General features: G+C 39.8%; 6 protein-coding genes across 7 annotated transcripts in view; 4 read left to right on the top strand and 2 right to left on the bottom strand.

The window, feature by feature from the left end:
* On the top strand, positions 79–4,574 carry LOC104778068 (mannosyl-oligosaccharide 1,2-alpha-mannosidase MNS1-like). Its single transcript, XM_010502434.2, has 14 exons — positions 79–470; positions 799–846; positions 1,123–1,281; positions 1,548–1,660; positions 1,796–1,861; positions 2,008–2,182; positions 2,734–2,823; positions 2,979–3,103; positions 3,196–3,261; positions 3,360–3,468; positions 3,551–3,649; positions 3,725–3,805; positions 3,893–4,063; positions 4,174–4,574. Exons 1-14 carry the CDS (start codon positions 312–314, stop codon positions 4,390–4,392), a joined length of 1,680 nt encoding a protein of 559 aa, XP_010500736.1. The 5' UTR covers positions 79–311; the 3' UTR covers positions 4,393–4,574.
* Positions 4,452–7,143, bottom strand: LOC104778069 (KH domain-containing protein HEN4-like). The gene is made up of 8 exons (XM_010502435.2): positions 6,476–7,143; positions 5,998–6,384; positions 5,668–5,919; positions 5,363–5,576; positions 5,211–5,272; positions 5,052–5,134; positions 4,825–4,930; positions 4,452–4,742 (listed from the first exon to the last, which is right to left on the bottom strand). Exons 1-8 carry the CDS (start codon positions 7,082–7,084, stop codon positions 4,605–4,607), a joined length of 1,851 nt encoding a protein of 616 aa, XP_010500737.1. The 5' UTR covers positions 7,085–7,143; the 3' UTR covers positions 4,452–4,604.
* LOC104778066 (FT-interacting protein 1-like) lies at positions 7,589–10,387 on the top strand. Its single transcript, XM_010502433.2, has one exon. It carries the CDS (start codon positions 7,894–7,896, stop codon positions 10,222–10,224), a length of 2,331 nt encoding a protein of 776 aa, XP_010500735.1. The 5' UTR covers positions 7,589–7,893; the 3' UTR covers positions 10,225–10,387.
* On the top strand, positions 10,538–12,799 carry LOC104778065. Its single transcript, XM_010502431.2, has 9 exons — positions 10,538–10,887; positions 11,096–11,293; positions 11,401–11,503; positions 11,589–11,668; positions 11,744–11,821; positions 11,911–12,002; positions 12,088–12,199; positions 12,287–12,412; positions 12,518–12,799. Exons 1-9 carry the CDS (start codon positions 10,615–10,617, stop codon positions 12,632–12,634), a joined length of 1,179 nt encoding a protein of 392 aa, XP_010500733.1. The 5' UTR covers positions 10,538–10,614; the 3' UTR covers positions 12,635–12,799.
* LOC104778063 (F-box/kelch-repeat protein At1g51550-like) lies at positions 13,293–15,237 on the top strand. The gene is made up of 2 exons (XM_010502428.2): positions 13,293–13,866; positions 14,096–15,237. The coding sequence occupies exons 1-2, from the start codon at positions 13,428–13,430 to the stop codon at positions 15,097–15,099; spliced, it is 1,443 nt and encodes a 480-aa protein (XP_010500730.1). The 5' UTR covers positions 13,293–13,427; the 3' UTR covers positions 15,100–15,237.
* LOC104778064 (kelch repeat-containing protein At3g27220) overlaps positions 15,001–16,488 on the bottom strand; it is a 9,314-nt gene continuing 7,826 nt past the window's right edge. The window contains exons 3-8 of one of the 2 annotated variants that reach the window (XM_010502430.1): positions 16,410–16,485; positions 16,124–16,294; positions 15,937–16,042; positions 15,642–15,848; positions 15,394–15,565; positions 15,001–15,082 (exon numbers count right to left, since the gene is read on the bottom strand). In XM_010502430.1, the coding sequence (XP_010500732.1) occupies positions 15,395–15,565; positions 15,642–15,848; positions 15,937–16,042; positions 16,124–16,294; positions 16,410–16,485 (731 nt within the window). In that variant the 3' untranslated portion in view covers positions 15,001–15,082; position 15,394. Of the gene's footprint in view, positions 15,083–15,186; positions 15,566–15,641; positions 15,849–15,936; positions 16,043–16,123; positions 16,295–16,409; positions 16,486–16,488 lie in introns of those variants that run through there. The other variant, XM_010502429.1, reaches the window with a different exon arrangement.

The following is a 16,488-nucleotide window of genomic DNA, read 5'->3' as shown; positions in this document are numbered from 1 at the left end:
TAATTTATTATGAAAAGAATAAATAAAGGAAAGTGATGGAGAAAATATATAATTTGTTTTTTTTTCTATTTTCTTTTGTAAAGTTTCATTCTTTTTTCGTCTCTTCCTTCTACACTCAAACTTAAAATCGGATCTATAGCTTTGGCTACCTGAGAAAGCTAATCTCTTCTTGTATAATCTCTCTGTTCTTACTCTTTCGGATCAGAGGATTTCGAAATTTGAAAGCTTTTGGCTTTTTGTCTTCCTCTGTTTCATGGACACTGATTTCTCAATTAGTCTCTGTTTTTGTTGAGTGGTGGGGGTGAGATCAGATGGCGAGAAGTAGATCGATCAGTGGTTATGGGATATGGAAATATTTGAATCCTGGGTATTATCTCAGACGACCGAGACGTTTGGCTTTGCTTTTCATCATCTTCGTCTCTGTTTCTATGGTTGTCTGGGATCGTATAAATCTTACCCGAGAACATGAGGTATATGTTTATTTATCTCATGAACTCTGCATAGACTCTGCCTAGGAGACAGGTCTTGTATCATTATACCTCATTGGTAGGCATCTTCGAATGGTTTAATTGCCTTCATAGCATAAGGTCTATAAGTGAGATTAAGAACGATGGTATCTTAATTTTGCTAGAAAAGAGCTCTAGTTAATGTTTTGTGGGTTTAATTCAGCAATTCCTGATTAAGAAACTATGCGACCAGAAGTAATAAAAATGGGAACATTAATTGAATGATTCTCTTGTGATCATTTCTCACTTGTCTTGTACTGTCTCTGTCTAATAGTTTTATTATGTCTTGCAGGTTGAAGTTTATAAGTTAACTGATGAAGTTTTACGGTTGGAGCAGATGGTAAGATTATATATTTTCCTCTAACTCTAGACTTCGAGGATTTCTTTGGTTAAGTCAAGACCCTGTTTTCGCCCTTTCTTCCATCTTCGTGTGCGCGGCTGTTTTATGTGATATGTATGAATTACTAGAGTAGGCTTCATTTCTGGAGATATGCATGTTGAAACCTACTTAGTATTAGATGGACTCTGAGTAACCTAAGACCTACTGAATCTTGAGGACTATGTGGGTTTGTAATGTTTTTGTACTGTTTAGCTAACTAGCTATATTTTCTGCTAGTTAGAAGAGCTTAAAGGTGAAGGAAATAAACCTCTGAAGACTATGATGGATGCCCCCGAAGATCCAATTGAAATCCAGCGAAGGCAGAAAGTTAAAGAGGCAATGATCCATGCCTGGAGCTCATATGAGAAGTATGCATGGGGAAAAGATGAGCTTCAGGTAAAATATTATTTTCAAAATAAAATTCTCCATTGCCTATACATTATCTAGTGACTATGGGATCTACGAATCAAGAATGATCTTAACATTTGATGCCTGCTCCTTCAATATCGTGTTGACCCTGTTGTTATGAACTTATCTGAAGTAACCACACTGTACTTAGGCCTGCAAGTATTTTGTTAAGTACTCGGATTATTTTCTGCTTGCACTCTGTAAATCTCTGTTGGTCTGAAGCTATATTTGTTTCTTTCCTTTTTTATTGTCAGCCGCGGACAAAAGATGGCACTGATAGCTTTGGTGGTCTTGGAGCAACTATGGTAGATTCATTAGATACACTCTATATAATGGGTCTAGATGAGCAGTTTCGAAAAGCCCGAGAGTGAGTAATTACAGGCTCTTCATGATTATGCATCCTTTTTTCTAAGTCGCATAACTGTTCCCGTCCATTAACAAAATCCAATTTCTTACGAGGCAATATTTGCCCATCTTCATTTGGTCTTGTCTTCTAATGCAGTTGGGTCGCAAGCTCATTGGATTTCGACAAGGATTATGACGCCAGTATGTTTGAAACAACCATAAGGTTGCTTTAACAGGTTTACTGTGTTTGTTTTCTGTATCTATTGTAGGAAGAGTCAGTTCATATCCAGTTATTAGTTGGTTCTTGATTGACAAGAGTTGTGGAAGTGGAACGGATATATTTCATCTGCTTATTTTATTTGTTTTCAGAGTTGTAGGCGGACTTCTCAGTGCGTATGATCTGTCTGGGGACAAAATGTTCCTTGAAAAAGCTAAGGATATTGCAGACAGATTATTGCCTGCATGGAATACTCCAACGGGTATACCTTACAATATCATCAACTTGAGAAACGGAAATGCTCACAATCCTTCGTGGGCGGCAGGGGTGAGTGCTAGATTACTGAGAGCCCTGTCTGTTGTATTGTGTCATCATGATCATGAGAACAAGGCATTGGATGTAGATCTTCTTAAAGCCTAACATTAGATGCACATTTTTCTCGTTTCTTGAGATCATGGCCATTTGCTCCAGGAACTGTGTGCTCTTGTTCTCTAGTTGACTTAGGGTCCTGATCATGTTTCTCAAGGACTCCTTAGACTCTACCTTAGAGGCTACTGATAGCTTAAAACTAAGTTCTGACCACTTTAAGATGCTTCAGCCCCGTTTACAAACTTAGATCTGGTATCACCAGAAACAGAGTCTTCTTGTTTCTCTTTATGCAACAATTAACATTCTTGTTTGAGGCTTAGACTTTAAACAGGGATTGCTTTTAGAGTTGATGGTAACTATAGTTTCTTAACTAAATATATTTTGTTTCACTAGCAATCACATACAACGTGTTTGGAATGGGTACCAAATGCCATGGAGTTTAGATATGTTTCTTTGAGACATGTGGTCTGTCAGTTTTAGCTGATTGTTCCTTGTTTTTTCTTTACTAGGGAGACAGTATTCTTGCAGATTCCGGCACTGAGCAGCTCGAGTTTATCGCCCTTTCCCAGAGGACAGGGGACCCAAAATATCAGCAGAAGGTACATGTGTGGTTTATAGATCATGGGAGATAATAAGTTTGAGTATGTTCAGCGCATGGGTGTGAAAAGAGGGAAATCTATCTGCGTTAGTATTATTGCTGAGGTAATCATTTGCTGCTCAAGATTGACTTGTTTGATTAACTCGTGTCTCTCAGGTAGAGAAGGTTATTACAGAACTGAATAAAAACTTCCCTGCTGATGGTTTACTTCCCATCTATATAAATCCGGAGAACGGTAATCCATCGTACTCTACCACAACATTTGGTGCCATGGGAGATAGGTAGTTTCTTCCACTAAATCTCATTGTGTGTTGTTTGGGTCTTCTGACCCTGACTTTGTTCTGTAACAGTTATTAATAATTTGGTTTTACAGCTTTTATGAGTATTTGCTCAAAGTTTGGGTGCAAGGGAACAAAACATCCGCGGTGAAACCCTATAGGTAAGTAAAACTCGACGCTGATATATATATATACCCAAGTATTTCCAAGAATAGCAAAAATTGTAGCGACTAAGTCTTTCTCAATGCAATGAATTCAGAGATATGTGGGAGAAATCAATGAAAGGTCTGTTAAGCTTGATCAAGAAATCAACACCGTCATCATTTACATATATATGTGAGAAGAACGGAAATAATTTGATTGATAAGGTAAATACTATCTATCTAATATCATTTCTCTACGTCGAGAACTTTGCGGGTATGACATTGTCTCTTTCTCGATTATATTCAGATGGATGAATTGGCATGCTTTGCTCCTGGAATGTTGGCTTTAGGAGCTTCAGGTTATGGCCCTGATGAAGAAAAAAAGTTTCTTTCACTCGCAGGAGAGGTACATTAGAATCTCTAGAGCTTTAGTAAAGTTTCTGCTGTCTGCTTATTGCTGTTTCCTCCCATTTTACTGCAGCTTGCCTGGACTTGTTATAACTTTTACCAATCGACACCAACGAAACTCGCGGGAGAGAACTATTTCTTTACTGCAGGCCAGGTTGGTAAATAATGGGTTTATTTTGCGCATCTGTTTGTATATTAGTTGGTTGGTTTGGTCATATCCACAAGCATGTGATTTTAACAGGACATGAGTGTTGGAACATCTTGGAACATTTTAAGACCAGAAACCGTTGAGTCGCTGTTTTACCTCTGGCGATTAACTGGGAACAAGACATATCAAGAGTGGGGATGGAATATATTTGAAGCATTTGAGAAGAACTCTCGCGTAGAATCTGGATACGTAGGCTTGAAAGATGTAAGTTTCTTCTGCGAGGCTGACATTAACCAATCAGAACCCTCCTCGAAAGGGCATCTCCATCTTTCCGAAACCTGAATCGTTGTTAATGTATGATTCTCCATTTTCAGGTCAATTCAGGTGCTAAAGACAACAAGATGCAAAGCTTCTTCTTAGCTGAGACTCTTAAGTATCTCTATCTTCTCTTTTCGCCTTCATCGGTTATTTCATTAGACGAGTGGGTTTTCAATACAGAAGCTCATCCACTTAAGATTGTGGCACGGAATGATCCGCGTAAACCAACTATAGCGCTACGCCAGAGGCGGTTTGGTCATCAGGTTAAGGGCTAGTAGACAGTTTCTGCTCAAATGGATTTTGATTATATTTCAACAAAGGTTAAGGCACAATGTTGTATCAGTTTCGATAACAGATAAAGAACAGATGGACAAAGTTTTTGCCACAGCAATTAGTAGAAGTACTTTACTGTTTCTTATGATTTTTGGATTTTTAGAAGAGACTTCTCACTTGACTATCATTTTAAACACTTTGCAAATGAGAACACTCAAGATTGACCACAGAGAATAAAAGCATGAAGAAGGCTCTGAGCAAAGTGAGCTTGATCCGATGAACCTGAGACAACAACCAGTCCTTCAGTAGCCCCTGCTTTTGGATCATGCACAACCACATTCGCTCCTGATACCTATTTATTTTGGTTTACAAACAGTAATCAGATGCAGCCTTTCAAAAGGATCGTCTGCTCATATATACTATTGGCAACTTACCTGCTTAATGTAATTCAGGTTACTGCAGTTCTCACCATAGACATGGCCTAAGTATGCTTGAGGAACCACAATCTCCACATTTGCGCTTGTCATTGCTGGATTCTCACTGCCAATACCATAACCAAAAGGCAATCATATGAAATTAGTGGATAAACTTGCTTCGATAAGTTTCTGGCATTCAAAGTCATTTGCTTTAAAGTGAACAAAGAAGACGACATGAAAGTTACCTGCCAATGGGTTCATTTCTCAAAGCAAACCCATGGTTTACATCTGGAGGAACCATACCACCAGGATGGCCATCAACAACCGGCTGGCAATGGTGAAATTTTAATCAGAAAACGGACATGACAGATAATAGAGGAATAAGAATCATTGATTTTACATACCTGCGGGGTCCAAGACATTGGGGAAGGTGGTCTGTCAAATCCAGGACCATGACAATGTCTTTCTGTATCATATGTAATAAGTAGACATCATTATGAACTGAGATAGATGCATGTATCAACTGGTAAACATGGGTTAGGAATAGATCAAATACCATGGAATGCTCCTACTGGAGAATGGTAACGATCTGGAGATGCTGGATACTGTCTCGGTCCAAATGGAGGAGGCGGTTCTGGATACGGAGCCATGAACGGCGGAGGTGGACCACCCATTCCTTGAAAAGGAAGTCTTCCAGGAAACATCGCTTCACGAAGCCTACTTGTTATTTGGAACAAAGCATCTTGAACAGTCTTTAAATTGCCAATGACCTACCAAACCAGAAAATTGTTGTCAAGTTACAAGAGAAGTGCTGAGTCGAGAAACTTATCAGAGCATAGGTGTTATATATATATATTTTACCTGTACAATCTCATCATGTTGAGATTCATACTTTGTCGCTTGATCTTTTGCAAAGACGCGTATGCTAGCACCAGTTGCTCTCCTCATTTCACTTATTACATGACCCCCTTTACCCAATAAACGACCGATATATGGAGAATGCACAAGAAGCCGGGCAACAACTGCAGCACTAGGCTCAAATCCAATCTCAACGATTCTATTATGCACACGCATCACTCCATCTTGAGCAAGAGAGTGCCTTCTCTCCAAGTTCTACAACAATGCAGACTGATGACACAGAAATATTCTATGATATACATAAAACCATGCTTTTGGATCGAATAAACATACCTCTCGTGCGGATATCACAATAATCCGCTCCTCTGAATCATGAGTCGGATCAGACACCTTGATGGACGCACCAGTTTCGTTTTGCAGACCACGAACCACAGCTCCACCCTTCCCTATCAAGCTTCCAACTTTATCAGCAGGGCATAACAGCCTAAACGCAACCTCCTCTTCAACAACAGGTCTATTAAAAGGTCCAACATCTTCAGGCATTGGATTGGGAGGAGGAGGATGATCCCATTGAGGATGAAAGTCCATAGAATGATACTCAGGCGGATAACCAGGCTGAGGAAATGGACTCTCTTCCCAAGTTGGAGGTGCACCACTCTCTTGAAGACAGTTCGTAACCAACAAAAGCGCCTTCTTTACACTCGAGAACTTTCCAGTCATCTTCATACCAAAAACATCACTCAAATCAGCCAAAAGCACTTATACTGAATTAGCCACAACTATACAAGAACACTGGAAAGGACTGACTAACCTGAATCACAACATCTCCAGGGAAAGCACAAGGAGGAATCTGATCAGTAGATGAAATCCTAACAGTAGCTCCACTATCTTCTTCAAACTTCTGAATCATCATCCCTCCTTTACTCATCATCAAGAAATCAACTTGATTGCTTCTAACGATCATCCTACACAATCCTTCACTCTCGCCTTTATCCAATTCAGCACCGTCGGCAGAAGCAGCATCGTCACCAAACACTATTCTCTCTAAAACCCTAAGCAAAGCCATCTGCGCCGAAGACGGCGCTTCCTCGTCATTTCCTCCACTCGTCCCAGCACACTCGCTCCCTTTCTCTTGCTTCGGCTCTTCCGAGCTAGGGTTATCCGGATCACACGCATTCGAGTCTCCCTTCTTCTTTCCGCTAGGTGCGATGATCAACACTACACGCTCTTCTGAAGGAACGGGTATGTCATCGATGACGCGGATTTTGGAACCGGTTACTGATTGGAGGTGGCGAATCACAGAGCCGCCTTTTCCGATTATTGCACCGGTTCTTGAGGCGGGGCATAGTAGGCGGAAATGTACAGACTCTGCCGTCGCCGCCGGTACTGTCGCCGGACGCTTAGAGGAAGAGAACTCCATTGGCGTAATAAACACAACGGCGTCGTTTCGACCTTACCATTTAACTCAAAAGTGTAGTGTTTAAAATTATCCTGATTTTGGTGTATAGTTTAAAACATAAAAAAAAAAAAAATTAATTAATTATATTTGCCAAAAAAAACATAAATTTTTGTAAAATGAATTTTGAAATTTTGAAATAAAAAAATTTTAATTTTATATAATCTGTTAAAGTAGATGATTTGAGTGTTGATGGTATTAAAAGTTATAATCATGACTTAAACTACTCTGAGTTGCCTTTCATGAGCTAATCTTTTTATTTGTTGTCAACAAAAAAAACTTAATTTCGACATTGAAAAAAGAGAGAAAAAATAGTAATAATTCCATTGTGTAGTCAAAATTTTCATGGTATTTGGTTTGTTTGCCAACTCATTAAAATCATTTTGAATTTTAAAAAGAAATTTGAAAAAAGAAAAAAACAAAAAAGCAAAATGAAGAAGAAGACAAGAAAACCTTTCACCTCGGTCTCTCTGTCACTCGACTTCAATGTGTTTACTTTTTCTCTCACTACTGACACAGTCCTTCTTTTTCTAAAACTCTCTCAATGCTTATCTTCTGATTTTACGAGGAAGAAGAAGAAGAACAACAACAAAAGGGTTTTCTTTTTTTTACTTCTTTCTATTTTTTAGGGTTTTAGAGTGTGAAGCAGCAGATCCTGAGATTTCTATTTTTTTCTGGGGTTTGATGTTGTTTTGTTTGAAGATCTAACTTAGATCTAGTGGGTTTTGAAAAAACAAAAAAAAAAAAAAATCAAAACTTTGCTAGTTTCGAAGATGCAGAGACCACCTCCTGAAGATTTCTCCTTAAAGGAGACTAAGCCTCATCTCGGTGGAGGCAAAGTCACCGGAGACAAGCTCACGACCACATATGACCTCGTTGAGCAAATGCAGTATCTCTATGCTCGTGTCGTCAAGGCCAAAGATTTACCTGGTAAGGACTTAACTGGTAGTTGTGACCCTTACGTTGAAGTTAAGCTTGGTAACTACAGAGGAACCACTAGGCATTTCGAGAAGAAATCTAACCCTGAGTGGAACCAAGTTTTCGCCTTTTCTAAAGATAGGGTTCAAGCTTCTTACCTTGAAGCTACTGTCAAGGATAAAGATCTAGTTAAAGATGATTTGATTGGTCGTGTTGTGTTTGATTTGAATGAGATTCCTAAGAGGGTGCCTCCTGATAGTCCTTTAGCTCCACAGTGGTATAGGTTAGAAGATGGGAAAGGTCAGAAAGTTAAAGGAGAACTTATGTTAGCTGTTTGGTTTGGTACTCAAGCTGATGAAGCTTTCCCTGAAGCTTGGCACTCTGATGCTGCAACGGTTAGTGGAACAGATGCTTTAGCTAACATCAGATCTAAGGTTTATCTGTCTCCTAAGCTTTGGTATCTTAGGGTTAATGTCATTGAAGCTCAGGATTTAATACCGAGCGATAAAGGGAGGTATCCTGAAGTGTTTGTGAAAGTGATTATGGGAAATCAGGCACTGAGGACTAGAGTGTCGCAAAGCAGGAGCATTAATCCAATGTGGAATGAAGATTTGATGTTTGTTGTAGCTGAGCCGTTGGAGGAGCCTTTGATTCTAAGTGTTGAAGATAGAGTTGCACCGAATAAAGATGAAGTCTTGGGGAGATGCGCGGTTCCGTTGCAGTATCTGGACAAAAGGTTTGACCATAGACCCGTGAACAGCAGGTGGGTTAACCTCGAGAAGCATGTTATAATGGAAGGAGGAGAGAAGAAAGAGATCAAATTCGCCAGCAAGATTCACATGAGGATTTGTTTGGAAGGAGGGTATCATGTACTTGATGAATCTACACATTACAGTAGTGACCTCAGACCAACTGCAAAGCAACTATGGAAGCCTAACATCGGTGTGCTTGAGCTTGGGGTCTTGAATGCGACAGGTTTGATGCCTATGAAAGCTAGAGAGGGTGGTAGGGGAACAACGGATGCGTACTGTGTGGCAAAGTATGGGCAGAAGTGGATCAGAACCAGGACAATCATTGACAGCTTTACCCCAAGATGGAACGAGCAATATACCTGGGAAGTGTTCGACCCTTGTACAGTTGTTACGGTTGGTGTGTTCGATAACTGCCATCTACACGGTGGTGACAAAAACAACGGAGGAGGAAAAGATTCAAGAATTGGGAAGGTGAGGATAAGACTCTCTACTCTCGAGGCTGATCGAGTCTACACACATTCATATCCTCTTTTGGTGCTACATCCTAATGGAGTCAAGAAAATGGGAGAGATTCACTTAGCTGTGAGGTTTACTTGTTCTTCATTGCTCAACATGATGTACATGTATTCTCTGCCTCTCTTACCGAAGATGCACTACCTCCATCCTCTCACAGTTAGCCAGCTCGATAACTTAAGGCATCAAGCGACTCAGATTGTGTCGACTAGGCTAACACGAGCAGAGCCTCCTTTGAGGAAAGAAGTTGTTGAGTACATGCTTGATGTGGGATCTCACATGTGGAGTATGCGTAGAAGCAAGGCAAACTTTTTCAGGATAATGGGAGTTTTAAGTGGGATCATCGCTGTAGGGAAATGGTTTGAACAGATCTGCGTATGGAAAAATCCGATAACAACGGTTCTAATCCACATTCTGTTCATCATCCTTGTCATCTATCCGGAGCTCATCTTGCCAACCATTTTTCTCTACCTCTTCTTGATTGGAGTATGGTACTATCGTTGGAGGCCAAGACATCCTCCTCACATGGACACACGTCTCTCACACGCTGACTCAGCACACCCTGATGAGCTCGATGAGGAGTTTGACACTTTCCCTACTTCCCGACCATCAGACATCGTCAGGATGAGATATGACAGGCTCAGGAGCATTGCTGGTAGGATTCAGACGGTTGTTGGTGATCTTGCAACTCAAGGAGAGAGACTCCAGTCGTTGCTAAGCTGGCGTGACCCGCGTGCCACTGCTCTCTTCGTCCTGTTCTGTCTGATAGCCGCAGTGATTCTGTATGTGACTCCCTTTCAGTGGGTGGCTTTTATCATTGGCTTGTATGTGCTTAGACACCCGAGGCTCAGGTACAGGCTCCCATCAGTTCCACTCAACTTCTTCAGGAGGCTTCCTGCAAGAACTGATTGCATGCTCTGAGTTCCTTAACTCTCTCTTTAAGATTTCTCCATTTCAAAAATAACAATCATTTGGTTTCGTATTTGTTGCGCATTTTATGATAATCTCTATTAAGACATGGTTGTTGTTGCCTTGTAAGATAATTTTATGTTTTGGTTTTTGCATAAAGTAGGGTTCTATTCTAGCTTCACATTGATTACAAAACAAATAATTCGAACGAACAGAACAGAATTAATTTTGGTTTAACAAAACCTATCCTCAAAACCTAAAATACTTAAACCGAATCGTACCAAACCGAATGTTCAAACCAATTAATATTCATAACCAAGACATTGTAGCAAGGGGGAGATTCTAAAAAAAAAGTTGGGATTTTTGAAGCGATCTTGTTGTTCTCTCTCTCTATCTACAACAATGGATGTTGCTATCTTTAATTCGTCAGTGTACGTTTCCAATATAGCAATTACGAAGGCTATCTTCAACCCGAATCCACCAGCTCTATCTTTGTCTTCTTGTTGGCTCTGCAATTCGTCAGCCAAGCGAATCACTAAAGTGAGGCTCAGGGAAGGATCGAATCAAGGGCTTCGTCGTCTACATGCTCTGTTTCACAACGATGAGGCACCAAGTGAAGGCGAAGATCAAAATGGGTTTGGTTTGTTACCGGCGGATATGTTCTCTTTATCTCAGGTAAATGAGGTTATCTCAGGATTGTGTTTTTGTCTAGATGTCTGTGGTTTGCAGTTAAAGACACTAGCTTTATGGTGTTGTATGCAAAGCTTTGTCAAGTATTGAGCTTTTTCGATTAATGCCAAAAACTTGAACTTTGTAGGCTTGTAGTTGATGATTTTGTAAAGATGCATAAGATTGATTTGGTTCTTGTAATGTGTTTGTGAAGGAGAAGTTTGGAAGTAATGTAAGTGGTGAAAAGGGTAGTGGTAATATAATCGATGTGGAGACATCTCTTGCAGTTCCTCATAGTGGAGGAACTCGAGCTGGGCTCTTTAGAACCCCAATTTCCGGTGGTGTTCAAAGCGCAACCTCTGCTCATGGTTTACCTCGACCGGCTTTAGCTGTTAGGAACTTGATGGAACAGGTAAAAAGGATTATTTCCGTTTGTTCCCTTTTATGTTCTCGATGAGGAAAGATAATAAAGTTTCATGTATCTCTTTGGTTTTTGGCGTTACTGGTTATGTTTTGAAGGCCAGGTTTGCTCATTTATGCACAGTGATGTCTAAAATGCACCATCGTAGAGAAGGGTACCCATTTGGATCTTTGGTAGATTTTGCACCTGATCCGATGGGACGTAAGTCTTCTTCTCCTCGAGTCTGTCTCTTTGTATGCGTTTGCTTACATGCTTGACAGTGGATTCTATTCTTTGTGTGTTTCAGACCCAATATTTTCATTTTCACCATTGGCTATTCACACTCGGAATATCTTAGCTGAACCTAGATGCACCCTCGTTGTTCAGGTAAACATTATCGATCATATATTGGTGTTTCTTCCCTTATTTTGGTTCTCTGAGTGTGGATTTGGTCATTTTCAGATACCCGGATGGAGTTGCTTATCGAATGCAAGAGTAACATTATTCGGCGATGTCTACCCATTGCCAGAAGATCAACAAGTGGGTATCTTTGATTTAACCACTCAGTCTTGAGTCATACATGAGATGTTACCTGCTTAACACTGTTATTTCTGTTACTGGATTTCCAGGAATGGGCTCATAAGCAGTATATGGCTAAGCATCACCAAGGACCTTCTCAACAATGGGGAAACTTTCACTATTTTAGAATGCAGAACATAAGGTTTTTGTGTGTTCTTATTCAATTTTAGCCACTCCATATTGTAATTACATATCGGAATATAATCAAAATCTCGATTTGTTCTCAGTGATATATATTTCATTGGAGGTTTTGGCACTGTCGCGTGGATCAACGTCAATGAGTATGAAGCTCTTCAGCCAGATAAGATAGCTGTTGATGGAGGTGAGAAAAATCTAAAGGTGAGTTTTTCAAAAACCCGTTAAACCATTGAGCCTGCTTAGTGACTCAAAAGTGGAATTTTAATTTCATTCTAAATCATGAAATAGGAACTCAATGCAATCTTCTCAAAGCCAATTAGAGAGCTATTGTCTATTGAAGCCGAGGTAGACGATGCTGCTATCATTTCTGTAGATAGCAAAGGGATCGATATAAGGGTTCGTCAAGGTGCTCAGGTAAATAATATATGTAACAAATTAAGAACATATCTTTACAATGATTTTACAACATAAGCTCTCTCTCAGTTTGTGTGTGGTGTATTCATAATGTTATTTGTGCAGTTTAACATACAAAGGCTAGCCTTTGAGGTAAGTGTTGGTGTTGAGACTTTAGAAGAAGCCAAATCTGCTCTGTGGAAAGTGATAGAGAAGGGCAAGTTGCACAATTTGCAGAAATGACTCAATGGTTCGATGGATTTGCAGAAATGACACAAAGCTTTGATGAAGTGAGCAGTGTGTAAAACAAAACCTTCATTTGAGTAAATGAAATCTAGACAATTAAATAGATTGTAATAAGATTGAATTATGAGATAATGACAAAAATTGTATCAACATCAGTCATCATTAGGAGAAAATGCAATTATTGAAAATATAGGGCTAGAATCAGTAGCTTTTATAAATAATCTGGGGGCGTTATGATGCAATTTATCAGTAGCTTCTAAAATTTTGAACTTTGTAATCTCAGAGTAAGATGCAATTTATTGGAATTCAGGGCTAGAGTAGGAGATTCTCAAAAGCGGGGGGTGAATCCAAAGTTTCTAAAAGTTTTGTGATTTGTGAAACACTAGGAGATAGATGCAATTATACGATAATATTTGGCTACAAACAGAAGTTCTTATAAAATATCTGGGCGTTAACCAACCATATGTAGTCTTGCAAAAAAGTTTGAAATTTGTAAATACGTGGGTGGTGAAAGAAGCAATTTATTGAAATATTGGGGTCGAAAAAGGAGATTTATCATAAATTTCGTGGGGTGTTTTTCGAAGTATTAAAAAAAGTTTTGAAATTTTGTGCGGGCAGTTTTAAATCCAAACAAGGAAAGAAAAAAACAAAAAGGAAGGATTTTTATTTTTAATTTTTTTTACCGTAAAGAGGAGAGTAAAACAGAGACACAGTGACGAATACAAGAATCATCATCATTCCCAATAATTCTCACCAACAAATCAAATCCTTCTACTCCGATTTCAATCTCATGGCGGCGGAATCAGCCAGAAGAAACTCATCTCCGCCGTCTACCTCTCAGTCATGGTCAATCCCTATAACCAATTTACACGATGACCATCTCTCAACCATCTTGCTTCTTCTTCCCGTAGATTCAATCCTCTCTTTCTCAATGACCTGCAAGAGATACAAGTCTCTAGCTTGTTCCGACAGTCTCTGGGAAGCTCTCTGTGAACGAGAATGGGGCTCACAGTCTCTGGATGCTTTAAAGTTGTCATCTTTACGAGATGGGTTTTCGTGGATGATGATGTTTCAACGAGTTTATAAGATGGATTCTGTTTGCTGTCACAAGATCTCAGACCCAGATGATGATGTTGAGGCATCTTCTTCTTTTCCGATCCCTAGAGCTTCTCATTCTCTCAACTTCGTTAATGATCATCTTGTTCTCTTTGGTGGTGGTTGTCAAGGAGGTTAGAGCTTTTGCTTTCCTTAAGCTACTAATATCATCATCTTTCTGAATTCTTATCTTGTTGAAAGCAGATTGATTTTTCGATGTTCGATGTGATTGAGTTTAGTTTTCTGCTTGGTAACTTTTGATGAGTGTGTTAGGCACACGACAATGATGGTAGTTGGATTATTAGGTGTATTGCTTCATTCAACTTGAGATCTTTGTGTATATTGCTTTGTTTTTCTTTTCAGGACGCCATCTTGATGATACATGGACATCATTTGTTGATAAGAGTAATCAAAAGATATTGAAATGGAAGAAAGTCGAATCAGGGACTCCAAGTGGAAGATTTGGACACACCTGCATTGTTATAGGCGAGTATCTACTCTTATTTGGTGGAATAAACGACCGTGGAGAGCGGCTCAACGATACATGGATCGGTCAAGTCTTTTGCCATGAGGGACTCTCTTGGAAACTCCTCAATGTTGGACCTTCGCAGCGGCCTCGTCCTCCTCCTCGTGGTGCTCATTCCGCCTGTTGTATTGCAGAGACGAAGATGGTTGTACATGGTGGAATCGGGCTGAACGGAGTCAGGCTTGGAGATGCATGGATTCTAGAACTTTCTGAAGATTTCACATCTGGGACATGGCACATGGTGGAGTCTCGACAATCACCGCCACCGCGCTCAGGACATACTTTGACTTGCATTAGAGAAAACCAAGTGGTTCTGTTTGGAGGCAGAGGATTAGGATATGATGTGCTTGATGATGTTTGGATCTTGGATATTCAAGAACTGTGTGAAGAAAAATGGATACAGATCTTCTACGATTTCCGGGATGTCCCTGAATATGCATCATTGCCTCGGGTTGGTCACTCAGCGACTCTTGTATTGGGAGGTCGGATCTTGATTTACGGGGGTGAAGATTCTTATAGGCATAGGAAAGATGATTTCTGGGTGTTGGATGTTAAAACCATTCCTTCTTCAGGTTTACAACCACAAGGAGTTAGTTTAAACGGATCTTCTGTGTGGAGAAAGCTTGATCGAATCTCATACGGACCAAAAAGTAGGTCTTTTCACCGTGCCTGTGCTGATCTTTCAGGGAGATTTGTATATGTGTTTGGTGGAATGGTTGATGGTCTTCTTCAGCCTGCAGCATCGTCTGGTCTAAGGTTTGACGGAGAGCTTTTCATGGTGGAGCTTGTTCTTGGCTTCTCTGATCTAGACAATCAACAAAGACCTGGAAAAAGCATATAATAGTAGTGGTGGTTCCTTTTTTTGTAAATTAGCAGGTTGTGTAAAATTGTATTGATAAACCAGAAATGGAACTCCATCATTACAAACTCTCTGATTAAAGAGAAACACATAAAGCTGTGTTTTCAAATTGTAACTTTATATATAGATTCTGATTCAGTTTACAATATACAAACTGCCATGACAGGGGATGTAAATATGTAATGAAAGGACTTGTTTTTAAATTAGGCTCAACGAATGCAATATATCGTGATCTTTAGAACTACAAAATCTTCTATCAATGATAATTTTGCTTGCCTCATGGATGGAGTATCAGTTTGGTTCTCCACATCTCTGCAATGACCTTCCTCGGGCCAGGATCATCTGGACCCTTGTCTCTTTGTCCTGAAGTGAAGTAAAGCTGTCCGTCCCAATATCCAACCAGCGTTGTTTTCACACGGTATGGTAATTTCCCAATGACATACCATTTCTGTAGAGAAAGCCAAAATCATTAGTGATACACGAATCTTGGACAGGTTTGAGCATAAAGGCTTCATTTATTTTACCAGTGTATTCAAGTTGAACTGGAAGATTTCACCGACAAGAACCATCTTTTTGGTTTCAGGATGCTTCTCTGTTGTGCCTCCAACGATTACAATGGAGTTATTAACCACTTTCCAAGCAAATTCAATATGGGAATCCGGTTTTGGCATTGGCGGCATAACTTTCCATTTCATTTCCTCATCTAACATATAGACATCACTGAATACCACCTGAATCAAAGTAGAAGAACTCATGATATAGAGCATAATTAACAGAATAACAGCTTGGTTTACCTTGTGGAAGGTATTTATCCAATACCTCCATACGGCGTGAGCATTTGAAGATGGGAGATCCAGGCTTAGCCATGAAATCACCTTCTTGACCACCAATTACAAATAGTCGGTCATCAACTACAACACATGCCCTACAATGGCACATAAAACATGATGATTTAAGATTTTATTTCGTCAAATGTTTTACCCACAATAACTTGTTAAATAATAACCTGTGAGGTCCTCCGCGAGGGATTGGGATTTCACTTCTCCACTCATTTTCCAATGGTTGGCCATCTTTAACCGCAATGCTCCAATGTTCAAGTCCTGGTGTAAATCGATTCTCCTTGCTTCCGCCCATCACATGGAGTCTTCCTCTCCAAAGCTGAGTAGCCGGTGCATACCTGAATGTTAAAATTGGCAAATCATTTCTCTCAACATTGTCCATCGTCAAAAGAGAAACACATAGCATAGTATAATGAAAAAACGTTGAAACTGTATCTTCTTGTTACACAGTACCTAGGAACTGGTAACGGAACAAAGTCCTTCCATGTATTTGAATCGGTATCAAGCACAAATGTTTTAGCTGTAGGACCTC

Source organism: Camelina sativa, chromosome 3, assembly GCF_000633955.1.
Source record: "Camelina sativa cultivar DH55 chromosome 3, Cs, whole genome shotgun sequence".
Lineage (NCBI taxonomy): Eukaryota > Viridiplantae > Streptophyta > Magnoliopsida > Brassicales > Brassicaceae > Camelina > Camelina sativa.
Note: the sequence above shows the minus strand (reverse complement) of the source record. Positions and strands in the feature narration are given on the sequence as shown.

Coding starts and splice junctions, on each gene's coding strand:
- LOC104778065 (XM_010502431.2), top strand. CDS start 10,615: ATGGATGTTGCTATCTTTAATTCGTCAGTGTACGTTTCCAATATAGCA. Junction 11,294..11,400: donor TTAGGAACTTGATGGAACAG/GTAAAAAGGATT, acceptor TATGTTTTGAAG/GCCAGGTTTGCTCATTTATG. Junction 12,003..12,087: donor TTTAGAATGCAGAACATAAG/GTTTTTGTGTGT, acceptor ATTTGTTCTCAG/TGATATATATTTCATTGGAG.
- LOC104778068 (XM_010502434.2), top strand. CDS start 312: ATGGCGAGAAGTAGATCGATCAGTGGTTATGGGATATGGAAATATTTG. Junction 3,469..3,550: donor GAAATAATTTGATTGATAAG/GTAAATACTATC, acceptor GATTATATTCAG/ATGGATGAATTGGCATGCTT. Junction 3,806..3,892: donor ATTTCTTTACTGCAGGCCAG/GTTGGTAAATAA, acceptor TGATTTTAACAG/GACATGAGTGTTGGAACATC.
- LOC104778063 (XM_010502428.2), top strand. CDS start 13,428: ATGGCGGCGGAATCAGCCAGAAGAAACTCATCTCCGCCGTCTACCTCT. Junction 13,867..14,095: donor TGGTGGTGGTTGTCAAGGAG/GTTAGAGCTTTT, acceptor TTTTCTTTTCAG/GACGCCATCTTGATGATACA.
- LOC104778066 (XM_010502433.2), top strand. CDS start 7,894: ATGCAGAGACCACCTCCTGAAGATTTCTCCTTAAAGGAGACTAAGCCT.
- LOC104778069 (XM_010502435.2), bottom strand. CDS start 7,084: ATGGAGTTCTCTTCCTCTAAGCGTCCGGCGACAGTACCGGCGGCGACG. Junction 5,920..5,997: donor TTGTGATATCCGCACGAGAG/GTATGTTTATTC, acceptor GCATTGTTGTAG/AACTTGGAGAGAAGGCACTC. Junction 5,135..5,210: donor CAATGTCTTGGACCCCGCAG/GTATGTAAAATC, acceptor CACCATTGCCAG/CCGGTTGTTGATGGCCATCC.